Here is an 18,525-nt window from a genome sequence, read left to right as displayed (position 1 = left end):
TAATTTTTTGTTTGTCTTTTCCTCCATTTCTTTAAGGAAATTTCTCATTTCATCTTTAAGAATTTCAAACATTCTCTTGAAGTTGTTTTTTAGATCATTTTCTTCTGGTTCATCCATATTTGGTTGTTCAGGCCTTGCAGTTACAGGGTCTTTAGGTTTTATTGGTATTGTGTTGCTCTTTGTGGCGTAGCATGTGATCTTACCTTTTGTATTCATCTTTTCCTCTAATAGGTGTGGTTGGGGCTGTCTGAGATTCTGTTGAATAGTCTTCTAGATGCCAGTGAATCCAAAGCTCAGATGGTTGTTCCTCGTGGTACAGTCAGTGTCACAGTTCTAGTTGCCCTGTTGGTTATTCCTATTCCTGGAGGTAGCTCAGTGCTCCTGTGCTTTGGTCTGCTCCCTTGGAGTTTGCTATCTCAGGCTTACTTTGACCTAGGCTTCTGGCTTTGATCTGTTTCTGTAAATCTTGGTCTGGATCTCTTCCTGCAGAAGAAGCTTGGAGTTGGGCCTGTTCTGGTGGAGATCACTGACTCTGGATCTGGTTGCTGGCTCAGTCCTGATCTGCCAGTGTTCTGGAACTGGGTTGACTCCCAGGACTGGATTTAATCCTGGCTTCTGCTCCCGGTGGGGCTTGTTTCCTCAGGTCCTCTCTGTCCTAGGAGTCTTGGAACTGTGTTTTAAAGTGACATGACACGATGAGGGTAAAATGACACTACAATTTTCTTTTTCAAGACAGGGTTTCTCTGTGGCTTTGGAGTGTCCTAGAACTCGCTCTTGTAGACCAGGCTGGCCTGTTTTTTCATACTAACAGAAAAGAATGTGTTCACCGAAGAATTCCTGACTGCCAAGCTAGTCATGGAACCTTTGAATAGGATTTTTAAATAATATATGTGGATAGTGCTTTCTTGCATGTATGTTTGTGCACCATATGCATGTAGTAAACACAGAAACCAAACGAGATTATTGGATCTGCAGGACTCGAGTTCAGACAGTTGTTAGCTGCTGTAAGATGCTGAGACTCAACACCTATGTCCTCTGGAAGAGCAGGCAGAGCTCTTAACTCCTGAGCCATGTCTTCAGCTCCCTGGATAGGGCTATACTTTATATATATACTTTAGGTTAGGAATGCTTGTAAGAAACACAACTACAGACATAATTATATTTACTTTCAATTTTTATTGTTTTATGTCTATTTTGCCAACATATATAACTGTGAATCACATGAGTGTCTGGAGACCAGAAGAGGGCATTGGATCCCCTGGAGTTTCCAACAGTTATGAACTGCCATGTGGATATTTGGAATCAAACTCAGGTCCTCTAAAATAACAGCTGGTGCTCTTAATTGCTGAATCATCTCTCTAACCACATAACAGTCTTTTAAGGTTAGCCAAACACTGGTGGTGAGGGGCTAGGCCAGATCTTTGAATCTGATAGGCAAGTATTTTTCCATCGTACTATCTATGTCCCTGGCCTCTACCACCCCCCGATCCCTGCTCCCTCTCACTATCAAGCAGGATTTCACTGTGTGGTTGTGGCTGGCCTCAAACTGGAGCACCTCCTGCCTCTGCCCCCTGAGTGCTAGGATTACGGGCAGACATGTAGTATCGCGGTTAGACCTGCTTTTCACTTTTACTTATCTAGTTTGGAGTCTGCCATCAGACACTGAAATGAACACACAGAACCACTAGACAGTTCAGTCTCTGCATTTCCACAGAGGACCGTGCAAGCTTCTAGGAGTCCACAGGAAATTTCCCAGTACTGAAGAAGATGCTTTTTCATTTCAACTGAGAACTTAGAAAGCTTCAAGATAAAAACCATCTCCCACAGTGCAGGAAGCCTTGATGAAGAGTCCATTGTGGTCAGGAGTCTGTGCTAGCAGGCACAGGGCACAGGGCTTCTCTGCACAACAGAGGAGCTGGTGACTACTCAGAAGGAGGACACTGGACTCAGCTCACTTTCACTTGGCTGTGTTTCCCGGTGCTTGGAGCGCTTGCAGTATTTGTACAATAGAAACACCAAGCTACAGACTCCAAGAAGCAGCAGAGCGAAGAGCACATACAACGCCGTCTGTGCTTCTGTGATGCCCAGCATCAGCCCCAGGAAGGGCACTTCTGTCTTCACAGGGCTGGCAGTGGGTTCAGCATCTAGGAGAGGACAATGGAGCTTAGGTTCTGGCATTCTGGAAAGGTCCTGCTGATCCTGGAGTCCAGAGACTGCATAGTACCCTCCTCCCAAACATACACAACAAAAAGCTCACCGCTGTGGTGTTGGCATAGACACCTTCATGGCTGTGTTTTTGTATGTGCATACCATGATGCTCATGTATGGACAGAGCATAATTTTCAGGAGGTCTCTATTTCCACTTTGGGCTCCTAGTATTAAACTCACACCATAACGCTTTTCCCTGCAAAACCATGAGCCATCTCACTGTCCCACCCCACTGCCACATCCTTTATTCACCTGAGACTGGTCCCATGTAGCCCAGGCAGGCCTCAATTATGCCAGGTACTCATGAATGACATTGAACTTCAAATTCTACTGTCTCTACTTCCTAGGTGTTCAGATGCAGGGCCGGGCAATTGTAGCTTGTTGATGTAGTATTGTGGGTATTCTCATAGCCGTTTATGTCTTATAGTCACCCAATAAGTACGAGCTGTATTATTTATGCAATCCTTAAGCTTGACCTAGAAACTACCTGGAAGTGTCTGTCCTTCTCAAGGAAGGTGCAGCAGTGACTTTGAGGTAGGACTGGAGGAATCTAGCTCTGCTCATTCCCACAGCAGGGCCCAGTCTAGGGTAAGACAGGCTCTGGAGAGACCTGCAGCAGCCCAAAGGCACCTGGAACACATGCTAATGAATGGAGGGGACAGGAGGGTAGGAGAAGGCCAGGAACTAGAGGAAGGTGGGTGGAAACAGCAGCTCCCCCTCACCCTTGACCCCACAGTGTTGGCCCCTCCCAGCGCCACCTACCCTCTGGTTGCTGGAGACAAGGGTGAGGTCCTTGTGCAGGGTCAGGAAAGCCATTGCAGCGCACTACAGAGGCATAGACCTTGGCCGATGCCTTTGGGATCCTTGGCAGAGAAGGGTCCGAGCGGTTCACAAAGTGCACACCAAACCTCTCTGTAAAGCCTGCGGCCCATTCGATGTTGTCCAACACGCTCCATACCGTGTATCCTCGAAGGTCCACCTTATCCTGCACAATGGCTGAAAAAGATGCCAGGTGTGAACTCTTCACATCAAGACACCTGTGTGCCAGGTCTCCTGAAGCCGGGCTCATAGTTGTCCCCACTGTTCTGCTTTGTAGAGTGTGAGATGCAACTCTGAGGCCCTTCCTGTGTGCTAGCAGGTCCTCTACAGTGGACATGCGGGGCCATTGGTATCTTTCTACAAAGGCTCAGTTCTGAACTAGGATAGTCATATGAACTAGATATGTAACTAGGATAGTCTGAGCTAACCCCACAGCTTTCTTCTGTAGCTCAGGGGATTAGTCTGAGTCAGGACCTTGATATACCCATGGAGAGGCAGGAGTATTTAGAAGCTAAAGATCTGAGCTGTAGTTAAGACCTCCTGTCTGTTCCCTTACATGTAGAGGTGCCCGGGGTTTACATACATATCTCACAAAAAGTTTTTAGCTATATGTCCTTATAAGTGCTATGTGTGGTGCATGTAGAGGAGCCTGCAGTTTACACATACACACACACACACACATACACACACACACATAACACACACACACACACACACACATATATATATATGAACACATAGCTACAAACTATTTGTGGTATATATATATATATATGTACATATATGTATATATGTGTGTTCATATGAATGCTATGTCTGGGTGCATGTATAGGCCAGAGGAGAACCTCAGGTTCTGTCCACCTTGTTTTTCTAGACAAGTAGGCTAGGCTGCCAGCAAAAGAGCCCCAAGGATCCCCCATTTTCTCCCTCCCCAGTGCTGGGATTACAAGCACCCACCACCACATCCAGCTTTCCACATGGTGTCTGGGATTGAACCCAGGGCTCACGGTTGGACAGCGAGCCCTTTCCCACCTGAACTACCACCCCAATCCTCCTACCTTGCAAACAAACGGCCCTAGAGCCACCAGACAACTCTCATCTGCCCACAGAGGAAAGCAATGTGCAGAGATGCCAAACAGTAAGAAAGACTAAGGGCTGCAGGGGGAACTAACTCAGGCCAGTTCAGGAAACTGGGTTTACTTGCTGTGGGTAGGTGAGTCTAAGTAGGAAAAGACCTCAGATTTTAGCCTCAAAAAAATGCTCAAAATCCTCTGAGCAAAGGGCCTTGTCATTAGTGTCCCCGAGGGGCCAGGCTACCGTCCTGCAGACACTGATTCTCCAGCAATGAAGGAGCTCATTGGGCCAGGCAGTAAGGTGGGAGCTCTCACCTTTGAGGGCCTCATTGATGTAGCTGCGGAGGTAATAGATCCTGTCGGTGTCATTGAGTTCTGGGTCTCCCCGTCTGGACACCCCATTCTCTGTGACATAAATTGGAGGGTTGTTGTATTCTTCCTTCAGCCAGTTCAAGATCCTCCGGAAGCCAAAAGGGGTCATCTTAAGCCAGGAGGAACCAGAGACTGGCCAAGAGCTGTCTGCAATGGTAGCCACGCCCCTGAAAGTTCACAAGGTAAAGATGTCATGTTTATAAACCAAGAGAATTGCCTCGGTTGTGACATCTAACCTTCTGTGAATCCTATTCACATATGGCACCTCACATGAACACGAACAGCTCCGCATGCCCCCAGCTCCTGTCTGCTGCTGAATTGTAAATGCTACCATCAGAGAGTGGGTCCCCATGTAGTTGCTGTGATCTGAACTCAGGATCTCTGGAAGAGCAGTCAGTGTTCTTAACCATTGAGCCATCTCCCAGCTTCATGCAAGAATATCTTACTCTCATTTCTCAGTGTTTCCTTCATGCATTTATACTATTTACATAGCACAGATAAAATAGTTTGGCCTTTGTATTGAAAAAGAAGCCAAGGACCAGTGTTAGGGAAATCAGCTGGGAGATGCAATGTCACATGGCTGTTACGTGCTGTAGCCATCAAGCAAATCCAGGTATACAGACCATCAGGTATGTTCTGAGGATGACAGACCTGAATCTACACTGGGAAAAGAGCACTTCCCTCCTCAGGTGTCCTGTTGTTTGTCTTACCTGTCTGCATCAAAGGAAGAGATGTCAGCAGGATAGTCGAGGTTGTAGGCCAGGACTGTGGTATAGTGGTTGAACCCGAAAAAGTCAAAGGTGCCATTGATCCTCTTCTTCTCGCTCTCTGTAAATTCAGGAAGCCTGGGAAGAGGGAGCCATTAGGGGAAGAATCAGGAGGAATCACACTTTGAGGAGAGACTGTCTGGACAGGGTAGGGGCACTCGGAACTCCAGACACCTGGTTATGACTAGAGCAGCTCCCACAAAGGGAAGCTCTTCAGGTGATGCTCCTGCCTGCTGCTACATCCCTTCTCCTCCCCAAAGATCCACTCTGCACACTGGTCTCACTGTCCTGGGTACGCTACCTGCATCCCCCACTCCCCCCCATTACCTTCAGACATTCTGAGTTTTATTATGTAAGATAGGTTTGACAACCAAGCCTGCATCTGAAGTAATTTCTTCTAACTATTCCTTTATGCTCTTAATTTAGTCTTTGTCATACGTGTCCTCCCAGCTCACACTTGGCTCCTCTCTTTCCCTGGGCTTGCTTCATTCAGGAGCCCTCTGCTGTCTGTCCTTACTAACAGGGAGTTCTGAGAACTGAATGTTGGATTGTGGACTTCCATGTCTGATTGATTATTTCACTGACCTGTGATCTCAACCCCTGCTTCTCTCTCTGGAGTCTGTAATGGCCCCTCAGCTGTGGCCTCAAGGCCATGTCCCTGTCCAGCTTCCCTGTGGCCCTGCCCTGCAGCAGGCTCCTCTCAGCTCTGCTGTATGTATTCTGCTTAGTCTTCCTCTGCCTGACTCGTAGCCCTGAGACACAGCGACCTCTGCTGCCCCAGCTTTTTGTTGAGGCCCAGCCCTCCAGTGCCCTGCCTTGGCTCTGAAATCCCCAGGTCTACCAAGCTCCTGTTATCTTTAGAGTTTTCTTTGTACTGAGGACTAGAATCCCATGCTGGCCTGTCAGCTGCTGGAGGAGCCAGACTCTGCCTATGGACCCTACCACTTAGTTCTGACCCAGGTGTGCAGTAGCTGCTGAGCAAAGCTGTGTGCGGGGCCTAGAATGCCCACTAACAGACTGCTACATCAGACACAGTGGCATAGTCTTGCACATCAGGACTGCCCTACACAGGACAGGTGTGCACTACAAGGTAAGAACTACAGTTTTTAATATCCTCAGATGGGAGGGAAGGCAGACCTTGAAAGAAAGACTCAAAGGCTATTAGGAATGGATGTCTGCTGAATTCCTATCATCCTCTGCTGCTCAGATGAGCTGAAGTAGGGCTTTTGAGTCTGTTCCCATAAAGCCAGGGACCATGTTTTTGTGCCTTTCCACATGCCACACCTCCAATCCCAGCTGGGTGTTAGTTTTGAAGACAGGCAGCCTTGTTCTGAACATCACTTTGGTGGTGGGGCACTCTGCCCTGACCTTTATTACTCTCTTTAGTATTAACAGCACCTTGGAAACCATAACTTCCAGTTGCTGCTCCCAGGAAGAGAGCAGAGCAGGGAAGCAGGGATGCTCTGTTGTAAACCACTGCCATCTGCTGGCCAAGTGACAAAAAGCACGTGCCTGACAGTCCCCAAGCAATGGCTTTCTCTCAAGGTGATAAACAGAGCAAGTAAGTAAACTGGGGAACAAGGCAATGGAGTTGCTTAGGACCGGGTACTCTTGGGACAGTTTCTGGGGCTATCCTGGAGAACGATAACATTAATAACGACTGTCTCACCGGGCACATTCCTGTGCCAGGATTGAGCTCAGTTTTCTTTTGTTTTAATTAAAAAATATTCTTTCTCAGGCTGAAAAGGAGGCTTAGAGGTCAAGATTGCTGCCTTCTCTTCCTAAGGTCCTGAGTTCAATTCTGACAAACCACCTGATGCCTCACAACCATCTAGAATGAGATCTGATACCCTCTTCTAGTGTGTAGGCATGCATGCAAACAGAACACTGAATATATGATAAATACATCTTTTATAACATGAAAATATTTTTGTCCTAAAAAATGTTTTGAATATGTTTTCCTCTCCTCCAGCTCTACCCTACCCACCTCCCTTGGTCACCCAATTTTGTTTTCTTCTATTTCAAAAACAAAAATCAAATCAAAGCAAACAAAAGCCCCATCCATATATCAGTGGCTCACTCAATCTCATCAGAAACCCCTCTTCCTGAAACAGATGGGAATTAACGGACAGCCACAAGTGGACAAGGTGCAGAGTGGGTAACTTCGGAGCACTCTCATAAATGGTGTCTTCCTCAAACCTTCCTGCCCTCCCCTTGAGAACTATGTGCAGAAGAGGAGGTACAGAAGACTGTAAGAGTTAGAGGTGATGGGTGACCCTAAGTGTCTTCCTGAGTTTTACAGATGCTATCACATGCCATCTTCATAGCAAGGACACGAGTTCCAGGCACGGTGCCCTTCCTGGAACTGACACTCACACCGTTCAATCACTGCTGAGGACACAGCACTGACCTTGACTTGTTGAGGCCCTCCGCCAGGCTCCTTTCAAGCACCCGTGTCTTCATCACCTCTGAGTAATCTCCGTTTTTGAAGACGGGGTGTGCAAACCAGCCTCCCATGAACTGTGTGGGGGTAAATCACTGTTGAAACTGACATGGGCACCAGCAGGCTAGGGGAGGCTGTACCATCGGGGTCACTCTCTCCCTCGGGTCAAGGATCTTCACTGCACATGACTGTTCCCTGCTGGCCTCTGCTTACTATACTACAGACTTCCAGGGGCTGTATAAGGACATCCTTGTTCGGAGAATTAGAAACTAGGGGCGCTAGAGTTCCTCAGAATTTAAGGAACTCTTGGCACCCAGAGGTGATGGCCACAGCCTCCTCTATAACCTATTGTAGAGGTTAGAGTGGAGGAAGTTAGCATCAAGTCAGTGCTGCATCCAGTGAGGCCTACACATGACAGGGTCTCACTGTAGCACAGGCAAGCCCCAGACTTGTTATGTAGCCAAGGATGCCCGTGAACTCCCGACCCTCCTGCTTATGTAGAGCTGACAACAGAACCTCAGGCTCCATGCATGCTAAGCAAGCACTCAACCAATGAGTTTCTTTGTTAAATTATCATCAGCACTAGCTGTGGAGGTGGCGTTGGTGGCGGTGGAGGTGGCAGCAGCAGCTGTGGTGTGTGCATCTGTGTGTATGAGGTGGAGTGGGCGTGGTGCCATGGTGGACAAATGGAGGTCAGAAGACAACCCTGTGGAGTCTCTTCTCTCTACCCTCCTTCTGATTTTTAAGTTCATTTATTTGTGTTTTATGTACATTGGTGTTTACCTGCATGCATATCTGTGTAAGGGTGTATGATCCCTCACAACTAGACTTACAGACCCTGTGAGCTGCCTTGTGAGTTGAGATGTGATCACAGATCCTCTGGAAGAGCAAACAGTGTTCTTAACTGAGGAGCCATCTCTTCAGTCCTAGAGAAGCACTGATTTCTTTCCCGGATTTTTAAAATGTGGATGAGTGCTCTATCTGGTGTATTCCTTTCTGTGAGAGGAGGGCATCGGGTCACACTATAGATGCTGGTGAACCACCACGTGACTCTTGGGAATTGAACTTACCGCCCCTGGAAGCAGCCTAGTGCTCCTACCTGGTAAGCCCTCTCTACAGCTGCTTCTCCTTCCTTTTTTTTTTTCACCCCAAGAAATGGCTTCTCTGTAGCTTTGGTGACTTTCCTAGAACTTGCTGTGTAGACCAGGCTAGCATCAAACTCACAGAGATCTGCCTGCCTCTGCTTCTTAGGTGGTGCGTTGAACACGTGTGCCACTACTGCCAGGCCTCTTTCCTTCTTTACATGGGTTCTGAGAATAGAATTTAAGTCACCAAGCTTGGATTGACAAGCACCTTTACCCACTGAGCCATCTTGCCAACCCACAGACATTTCTTTCAAGACTTAAAACACAGTCTCTAGCTGGAGAGAAAGTTCAATAGTCAAGGAAACTTGCTGCTCTCCAGAGGACCTGAGTTTGGTGCCCAGTAGCCTGCTCATGTGGCTCACAACCATTCCTGGAAATCCGATGCTATTTTCTGACCTCCACTGGCTCCAGTACTAACAGGAACACATCCATATACAGAATTAAAAATAAAATAAATCAGGTGGTGGTGGCACACACCTTTATTAGCAAAACTGTGGAAGCAGAGGCAGGTAGATCTCTGTGAATTCTAGGTTAACCTTGTCTACCGTAGAGTTCCAGGACAGCCAGGACTATACACAGAAACCCTGTCTCCAAAGACCAAATAAATAATAAAAAAGAATCTTAAACAAAAAACCCTCAGTCACATAAATCAAATAACTCATCCCCTCTGTCACAGCAACCTCTGAGTAAGAAACATCTAGTTCATAGTTGAAAAACCTGAAGAACGGAACAGCTAAGCATTTCCCCTCAGGATCACAAAATCAAGTAAGAACAAAACTGGCTTAGATCTAAAACCTTTGATTCCTGGTCTCCATCTACTTCTTTCAGAGCACAGTGGGAGAGGAGAGAGCCAAGAAGAGATGGTACCCAGAGGACACACCTGGACGTTCCTCCTGGCAGCCTCTACGTCCTCCTGCTTGGAGGGATCCCTGGGCTCAGCCCAGTCACTGTTGATGGTGATGGAAATCACGCCTCCCTGGCTGGCACGGTACTTGTCATTGTAGAGATGCCAAGCCTCAGCGTGAGCCTTTATTAGGTTGTGGCCGACAGTGTATGGAGCCGTGCCAGGCCTGGAGGAGATTCCTAGAAACACACACAGGATGTCAGCAGAAAACACCATCCTCCCTGTGTATGGGAGGAGGGATTTGACACCTGGGAGACTGGCACTCCTATCCCACATCTCCTTCCTACTGGAGGGCAGACAGTAGTCAGCCTCATAGTGCCTTTCCCAGGAGAACAGGCACCAAAGAGTGCTTGTAAGAAGGGAATGGATTGTTTGTGGGCAGCAGCAGCCAGCAGCACTCTGGCTGAGAGAAGGTACTTGATCTATGGTGGCTTATGTCCCCTCCTCTGATGGGACTTCTACTATGACGTATGCTCAGTTGACATCCCAGAGCTCTAGGGGACACCATGAAGTCAGGACTGGAGGACACACCCAAGGGCGACAATAGCCACATCAGGAGAACAAGTGCTCAAATCAAAGTGCCAACTAGAGCCACAGAAGATGCATCTATCTGTGATTTGAGAAATACCTCCCAATCCATTTCAAGTTTAGTGTGTGTGTGCAGGAGCAAGTGTGTGCAGGAGCATGTGCTGACATGTGTGACTGTAGGTGGAGTCCAGAGGACAGCCTTAGGTATCATCACAGAGAGACCATCTACTTCTCTGTGACAGGATTGCTTGTGGACCTAAACTAGGCTAGACTGAGGGACATGGGAGCCCCAGAGGGTCACCTGACTCTGCCTTCCCAGGGATAGGGTTACGAAGGTGTCACTGTACCTTGTTTTCTTCTTTGTTTGTTTTGTTTTTTGCATGGGCTCTAGCGAGAACTCAGACCCCCCCCCCCAGACCTGCATGGTAAGCACTTTAGAGCTGAGCCCTTTCCCCAGGCCTGTGGAGGTAGGGACTACAACACATTGGCTGTCAGTGACTTCTCATGATACCTGGATCCCAGGGTTTCACTGTCCTAAGAATGTCATTATCCAAACAGATGGCAAGTTGGATCTCGGACATTTACCTGGAGCATGTACCCCACTGCTATGGCCTTGGGCAGCAATGACGAAGGGCTCATTCAATGTGATCCAAAACTTCACCTTGTCCCCCAGCCTCTCGAAGAGCACATCTGCATACTCCTTAAACCGCTGCACAATTGTCTCATTCTCCCAGCCCCCAAAGTCTTGTAGTGCCTGGGGCAGGTCCCAGTGGTATAAGGTCACCTGGGGGGAAGCCAGAACAATGTTCTATTAACCATCTCCTCAGGAAGCCAGCAACATGAGACATGCAAGGACACTCACAGGGAAACGTTCATGGAGTTCTGAACTTTCTCCACGACAGGGAAGAAAACATTTTTTTCTCTAACTCTGCACTATGTGAATCTATGGACAATTCAAAACCCAAGTTACAAAACCATTTAGGTGCTTGGGTGATGGCTCAGCAGGTGCCTGCCACCAAACCTGATGATCTAGGTTCAAACACCAGGATCCACACGGGGGAAGGAACGTGGTCACTCCTATAAAGATTTTCTCTGATACATACACACACACATACACACACACACACACCCCACACACACACCACACACACCACACACCACCCTCACTTACACACAATTTCTGGGGTTGGCAATAGAGTCTTGCCTAGCATGCATCAAGCCCTGGGTTCCATCCATACAGCACGGTGGTGCATATCTGTAAGTCTAGACTATAAGGTGTGGGATACAGAACAGAAATTCAAGAACATCCCCAGCTACATAAGGAGTAAGAGGTCTGCAGGGATAATGGAGACTTGTGTCAAGTATAAATGAATGAATGAATGAATGCATAAATAAATGACCCTATCTGATATATAAATAAATATAAGAAGCAGGTAGCACATTTTAAAAATATATAGGTTAAATAAATAAAATCTTAGCATTCTTGTATAATAAATAGAGTCCTCTTGACCCATTGCCTCCAGGGACCACCCTCACCTGTGGTGTGATGCCATCAGCCAGCAGTGCATCTATCAATCGAACATAGTAGTTGAGGCCAGCTTCATTGATGAACCTGGTGGTTCCGTCTGGGAGGACTCGAGGCCAGGAGATGGAGAATCGATAGTGGGACACACCCAGGTTCTGAAGGGCCACCACGTCCTCAGCAATCTTGTGGTAACTGTCACAGGTCACATCTCCATTGTCGTCATTCTCAATCTTCAATGGTGTGTGGGAAAATGTGTCCCAAATACTGAGTCCTTTGCCATCTGCTCTCCAGGCGCCTTCGATCTCAAGATGACAAGAGGTGGTCTAAGCCATCTGACCAAAAACATTCCCTTCTGCAGCTCCCTGGGGAGCCTTCTCTGCACACCCTGCCGCCAGTTACTAAAGTTGCCCTGCACACATGGCAGCATCACACTGCACTCTGCTACCATGATGGTTTCCCATATCACCATGCGATGTAGGCACGTGTGTGTATGTGTGTGTGTGTGTGTGTGTGTGTGTGTGTGCCTGAGTGAATGCATGTGTGTGTTTGTGCATGCACACACGCGTCCATGCACACGAGAGAGAGACAGAAACAGAGAGCCTCACATAGTCTCGGCTGGCTTTGAACTCTTATTTATCAAAGGAACCGAGTCACATTCCCAGTTCCAAGAATGGGTATCACATTTTAGTTTCGCAATTAATGCTGGCAGTGGGGTCTGGCATATGGTGGGTACTCACCAAAGGTGCTGCGTGAACAATTTCACATCCCCTACCACCTCTAACTACAGTCAAGCCAACTGCAAGGATACTGGTGTGGAAAGTATTTGTAGTCCAGACATACATGGCTGTTTCTATGCCTTCCTCCTCCTCTCTAACTCTCTTCCAATAAGACTTTGGAGGACACCCATCTGTGGAGTTCAGTGGGTAGATAGGTACCACCTTTGTAATTCACTTTCAAACATTTCAGCAAATATGGTGGGACAGCAAGTATGGTGTCACAATTGAGATGGTGCTGGCATTCTAGCCAACAATGCACATCCAGTGCTGGCTGGGAGAAGGCAGAGTGGAGCCAGCAGGAAACGGCCATAGGAACTATGTATGTGGAGCTGGAAGAGGCCAGGACCAAAGGGACTAGCCTAGGGTGCCAGGAACTAGATTTATATATACATACATTAGTATAGAGAGTAATTCACGGGAGAAAGGAGATGCAAATATGGAAAATGAAAGGGCTAGCATTTCCTTATAGATTTGAACTGGATGTATGGATATAAACTCACGACTTTAAATATACAAACTGTAGGGCTGGGGGATAAGGCTAAGTTAGTGAGACATTGATTGCTATGCATGAGGCCCTGGGCTCCATCCCCAGCACTGCATATACTGAGAGTATTTAGGCATGCTAGTAAGCCTGATATTTGGACAGTAGAGGCAGGAGGGTCAGAAGTTCAAGGTCATCTTGGGCTACAGAGTGAGTTGGTTTACATAAGACCCTGTCTCCTGTATAATTAATTAAGGAATGCAAAGTGGGAAGGGTCAAGGGTAAAATGACAGAAAATATGTGTGGGTCCATCCATGTGCTATGCAGTTCCGACTGCTGAGAGGACCTACAAGTTGGGACAATCCAGGGGCAGAGAGGACACCAGACGACAATTGTTGGCTGCTGTGTAAAACAGCTGGGTCTCACCAGAGAAATGGCCGCTTAACAGCTGGGGAGGAAGAGGAACAGAGGAGCCCAGTGTGTCCGAAGGGGTAGGAAGTCAGACTGGGGTGAGACTCAACTGGACGAGGCTTGACTAGCATGCGTGGACCCCAGGCTATCCCATCCCAGCACTGAGAAACCAGGCCTAGCGCTGCACACCTGCAACCCCAGCATTCAAGGAAATGGAGGCAGAATGGTCAAGAATCCAAGAATATGGGCTGCTCAGTAATTCAAGGACAACTTGAACTGTATGAGACCCTGTCTAGAAAAAAAAATGAAAAAAGTGGAGGAAGAAGAGTAGAAGAAAATGAAGAAAGGCGGAGCCCCACGCCCGCTGACGGGTCACCATGCCTGCACTGAGCACACCCCTTGCCCTCTCTCTTTCATCTTTCCTCTTCCTGAGGAAAGGGAATCAGGGCACCATATGTTTTGTGTTTACCTTCCTGGTCATGAACTCAGTAGCAGCCCCGGGTCAGTGCATCAGAAAATGCCCGGATTGAACCCAGCGCCAGTTAGGTCAGCTGACGCACAGATGGAGCCTCCAGGGAGATTACACGTTTGCATGCTCTTCCTGAACCTTCTGTCATGGCTCTACCTGATCCATCTGGCCCTTCATCTGTCCATCTCAGTCCTTCACAAGTTCTACAGACACCTAGAAAACACATGTCTGGCCAATCTATAAAGAAGTTTTTAGACTGAATTAACTAAGGGAGGAAAAATGATCCTGAATGTGAGTGGTCGCTATTCAGTGGCTGGAATCTTCTGATTAAAACCGCGAAAGTGAGCTGAGTACCAGAACCCACGTCTCTCTGCTTCCGGACTGAAGATGCTATGTGACCAGCTGCCTCACCTGGCTGCTGTCAGGACTTCTCCTCATCCTTAAACTGTGAACCTGAAATTCACCCTTCCCTCCATAAGTGGCCTGTGTCAGGTATCTTACCACAGCTACCAGACAAGTAACAAGCCAACCTTACTCACAGGGATCTAACTGACTTTGGGGTCTGAGGACCTGGATCCTCACGCACACACAGACTCGTCTGTGCAGGTTTGCTAGCGGCTCTGGCTTGTGTGCTTCCAGTCCTGTGCACATGCTTGGCGTCCAGTAGCCTGTAGGAAAGTGAGCTCATGGCTCCACACTCCTCACCTGATATGCAGCAGAAGCCGCACTCCAGATGAAGCCCTTGGGGAACTCTCCATACAGGAACTCGTCCTCCTTGGCCAGGGGCATGCCATTGTTGGTAATGACCTCTGTGTAGTATCTGGCTGAGGCTCTTGCTGTTCGAGGCCTCTTTGCATCGTTAAAGTCAACATGATACAGTCCGAACTTGACCGTGTAGCCTGACAGCCACTCGAAGTTGTCCATCAGCGACCAGGCAAAATACCCTCGAAGGTCCACACCATCCAGCCTGTAGGCTAGGATATGCCAAAGAGAGGAGAAGAAAGCTTTAGACAGTAGGCAGGGCTCTCAAGAGTCCCGGTCCTGTGCTGGTACTGGACTCCAGGCTATGCCCTATGCTAAACCACACACGTGTGCAGTCACATGGTTCCTGAGAGAGGAACATGTCACCTCATTACTCGTACTTTTACTTTTTGTTGTTTTGCTTTTGTCTTTTGAATATTTTTTTTTCCAGACAAGGTTTATCTGTGAAACCCTGACTGTCCTGGAACACACTTTGCAGACCAGGCTGGCCTCGTACTCAGAGTTCACCGAGCTCTTCATCCCTAGCCGCACAATTAAATCGTGTACCACCACCAACACCAGTTTTCAATCTTACTTTTCCTGGCCTCAATGACCTTACAGCAAGTGTTATTTGTTAAGGTAAAGGGCTAAGCCTCAAATTCAAGGGCCTCAACCCGCTTTGCTGGTAAGCACACAAGTGTGAATTTCTTGATATCATTTGAAACATTTTGAGACAGGATCCCAGGTAGCGCAGGCTGGTCTTGCACTCACTCTACAGTCAAGATTAAACTTGGATTTTTTTCTGCTCCTCCTGCCCCTACTGCTCCAGTGTGGGATTGCAGGTGTGCACCTTGCCCACTCTAGGGCTGGGACTGGAGGATGGGGATGTGTATTCTGGGCAAGCAGTTTACTAACTGAGCCTCATCCCCTGCTCTAGAAGTGGGAACTTTACCTTTTTATGTAAATCTCTATGTGTGTATGAGTGAACAAGTGTGTGTGTGTGTGTGTGTGTGTGTGTTTGTGTTTGCATGTGTAGGCTAGAACACAACCTCAGACATTATTTCTTGGGCATCACTCACTTTTCTTTTTCATAGCCTCTCAGTTGACCTGGAGTTCACCAAGTGGGCCAGGTTGGTGGGCCAGAGAGCGCCAAGAATGCACCTTTCTGCTTCCTCGGCATACAGATTACAAATGTACCAAGCCTGACGTTTCCCTAGAAAATGGACTCTGATCCCTATGCTTGCAGACAACACTTTACTGAGCCCTAGCCCAAGACCAAAAGAGAGATGTTCAGAGTGCTTGCCAGAGCATGGGACACATGACAGACCGAGGACAGGGAAACTGGACACAAGAGAGGCACAGGACACGGAGAATGGAGGTTTAGTGAGAGCGGCTACAGCCTCATGTACCTTTCAGAGCCTCGTTGATATAGGTTTTGTGGTAGAATATCCTGTCAGTGTCATCCAGCGAGGGGTCGTCCAGGCCGTTTCCATTCTCCGAGATGTAAATGGGAATGTCGCCATACTCTTCCTTGATCCAGTTCAGCAGCCTCCGCATCCCCCAGGGCACGGCTGGGAGCATTGATGGGGAGGTCAACGAAGAGTCCATATCGCTGACCGTGAGCTCGCGGTCATCATAATAGCTGGGTGGGGTCAGCCTTGGAGTGCTGTGCTGCACAAACACGGACGAGTAGGTGTTGAGGCAGAAGACATCGGCGGTGCCCCTGATGTACGCCTTCTCCTCCTCTGTGAAGCTGGGCAGGCGGGAGCCCGCCAGGTGCTGCAGTTCACTCCTGTTCCCCACGTTCCATTTCATGACATCTGGATAGTCCCCGTTTCTAAAAATGGGGTGGGCAAACCAGCCCAGGGAAAACTGCAGCATCCGGTCGGCAGCTTCCACATCTCTTAGGACTCCTGGGTCTTTGGGTTCCACCCAGTGAGCGTTGAGGCTCAGTGAGATGACCCCCTTCTGCTCCTGCCTGTATTTCTCATCATAAGTATGGTAGACTCTAGCATGAGCCTTGAGGATGACGTGGCTGACCCTGTAAGGTGCCCAGCCCGGGTCCTGCACATTTGGGGGAAACTCCCCAGAACCATAGCCAGACAGCGACACTAAAAAGGGCTCATTAAAGGTCATCCAGAACTTGACTCTGTCACCAAAGGTCTGAAAACAGAAGTCAGCATAGCTGTCGAACAACTCGATCAAAGAAGGGTTCTCCCAGCCTCCAATATCCTGGAGGGCCTGGGGCAGGTCCCAGTGAAACAGTGTCACCATGGGGAGGATGTTGCTCTGCACCAAGCCGTCAATCAGCCTGTTGTAATAATCGACACCGGGCCTGTTGATGGAACTGTTTCTTCCCGTTGGGAAAATCCGAGGCCAGGAGATAGAGAACCTATAGGCCTTGACCTTCAGGGCGCGAAGAATGTTCAGGTCGGCTTCCAGTTGGCGATAGCTGTCACAAGCTATGTCTGCGGTGGCATTGTCTTTCACGGTGCTCCCTGTGCTGTGGGTGAAGTTGTCCCAGATGCTGGGCCCTTTGCCATCCTCATCCCAACCTCCTTCGATCTGATAGGCTGAGGTGGACACGCCCCACAGGAAATCATCCCTGAATGTGCCATGATAGAACAAGTCTCTCTCAAACTTGGGCTGGTTGGAGAACTTCTCCCACACGATTTTAGCCTGGGAGGGCACCTCAGATGGGGAGTTGTAGAAGGTTGTGACTCTGGAGGAAAAGTCTGCTTTCACAGGCACTGGGGTTCTTCTCAGCTCCTTGGCAGGGAAACCATTCTTTTCAATGATGCCAGTGAAGAAGTGGGCAGATCTCCTGGCAGTTCTCGGTCTGCTGCTGTCACTGAAGTTGACACGGTACAGCCCAAACCTCTGGCTGTACCCTGGGGGTCCTTCAAAGCCATCAATGAGGGAACGAGCAATGTATGCACGGACATCCACCAAATCCTCCTTGACAGCTGTAAAGATAAAACAAAGTCAGTCCTGTGTGAGTGCGTGCGTGCGTGTGTGATGTGTGTGTGTGTGTGTATGTCTGTGTGTGTGTGTGTATGTGTGAATGCATGGGAAAACCAGAAGACAACCTCATTTGTTGTTTCTTAGGATGCCATCCCCCTTAGTTTTCCTTACTCTTTTTTTAATTTGAAAATCATTTTATGTGCATGGGTGTTTTCCCTGCATGTATGCCTGTGCACTACATGTGTGTAGTGCATGCAGAGGTTGGAAGGGAGCATCAGATCCCATGGGGTAGAGTTTCAGAGGGGTGTGAACTGCTGTGTTGGAACTGGGACTTGAACTCATGTTCTCCAGAAAAGCAGCCTGTACTGCGATATTTTTACTCTTTTGTCTTTGGGGACCACTAGCAAATCCCCCATGTAAATCACATATGAGACTTATACTTAGTTATGAATGCCCAACTGTGGCTTGTTTCTAGCCAGCTTTTCTTAAATTATCCCAAATACCTTTTCCCTTGGACTTTTTCATTTGCTTACTTCTGTATGTCTTCCTTTCCGCTGTGACTGGCCGTATTGCTGGGTCGCTGGAGCCCTGTGTCCTCCACTCTTTGTTCTATTTCTTCTTGCTCTCTCTCTTCCTCATTTCCCCTTCTATTTATCCTCTCTGCCTGCCAGCCCTGCCTATCATTGCTCCTGCCACCCAATTGGCCATTCAGCTCTTTATTAGACCATCAGGTGTTTTAGACAGGCAAAGAATCACAGCTTCACAGGGTTAAACAAATGCAGCATAAACCAAAGTCACACACCTTAAAATAGTAATTCCCAACATTGCCAGTGCTCTTAACTGCTGAGCCATTTCTCCAACTGCCACCACCCACCACAACCCCAGCCTGAGTTCACACA

At 48.2% G+C, this 18,525-nt stretch overlaps 1 protein-coding gene across 1 annotated transcript in view; it reads right to left on the bottom strand.

The window, feature by feature from the left end:
* Window positions 1-1,156: 1,156 nt before the first annotated feature.
* The window catches only part of LOC148122159 (lactase/phlorizin hydrolase-like), a 35,641-nt gene continuing 18,272 nt past the window's right edge, over window positions 1,157-18,525 (bottom strand). Inside the window, exons 8-17 of the mRNA XM_087906568.1 lie at window positions 16,072-17,628; window positions 14,627-14,895; window positions 11,796-12,086; window positions 10,845-11,043; window positions 9,708-9,910; window positions 7,650-7,759; window positions 5,183-5,317; window positions 4,416-4,639; window positions 2,971-3,204; window positions 1,157-2,144 (exon numbers count right to left, since the gene is read on the bottom strand). Of these exons, the coding sequence (XP_087762694.1) occupies window positions 1,927-2,144; window positions 2,971-3,204; window positions 4,416-4,639; window positions 5,183-5,317; window positions 7,650-7,759; window positions 9,708-9,910; window positions 10,845-11,043; window positions 11,796-12,086; window positions 14,627-14,895; window positions 16,072-17,628 (3,440 nt within the window). The 3' untranslated portion in view covers window positions 1,157-1,926. The remainder of the gene's footprint in view (window positions 2,145-2,970; window positions 3,205-4,415; window positions 4,640-5,182; window positions 5,318-7,649; window positions 7,760-9,707; window positions 9,911-10,844; window positions 11,044-11,795; window positions 12,087-14,626; window positions 14,896-16,071; window positions 17,629-18,525) is intronic.

The sequence above is a fragment of the Myodes glareolus genome, chromosome 5 (assembly GCF_982192425.1).
Source record: "Myodes glareolus chromosome 5, mMyoGla1.1, whole genome shotgun sequence".
Lineage (NCBI taxonomy): Eukaryota > Metazoa > Chordata > Mammalia > Rodentia > Cricetidae > Myodes > Myodes glareolus.
The sequence above is the reverse complement of the archived record's forward strand: the minus strand, read 5'-3'. Positions and strand labels throughout refer to the sequence as shown.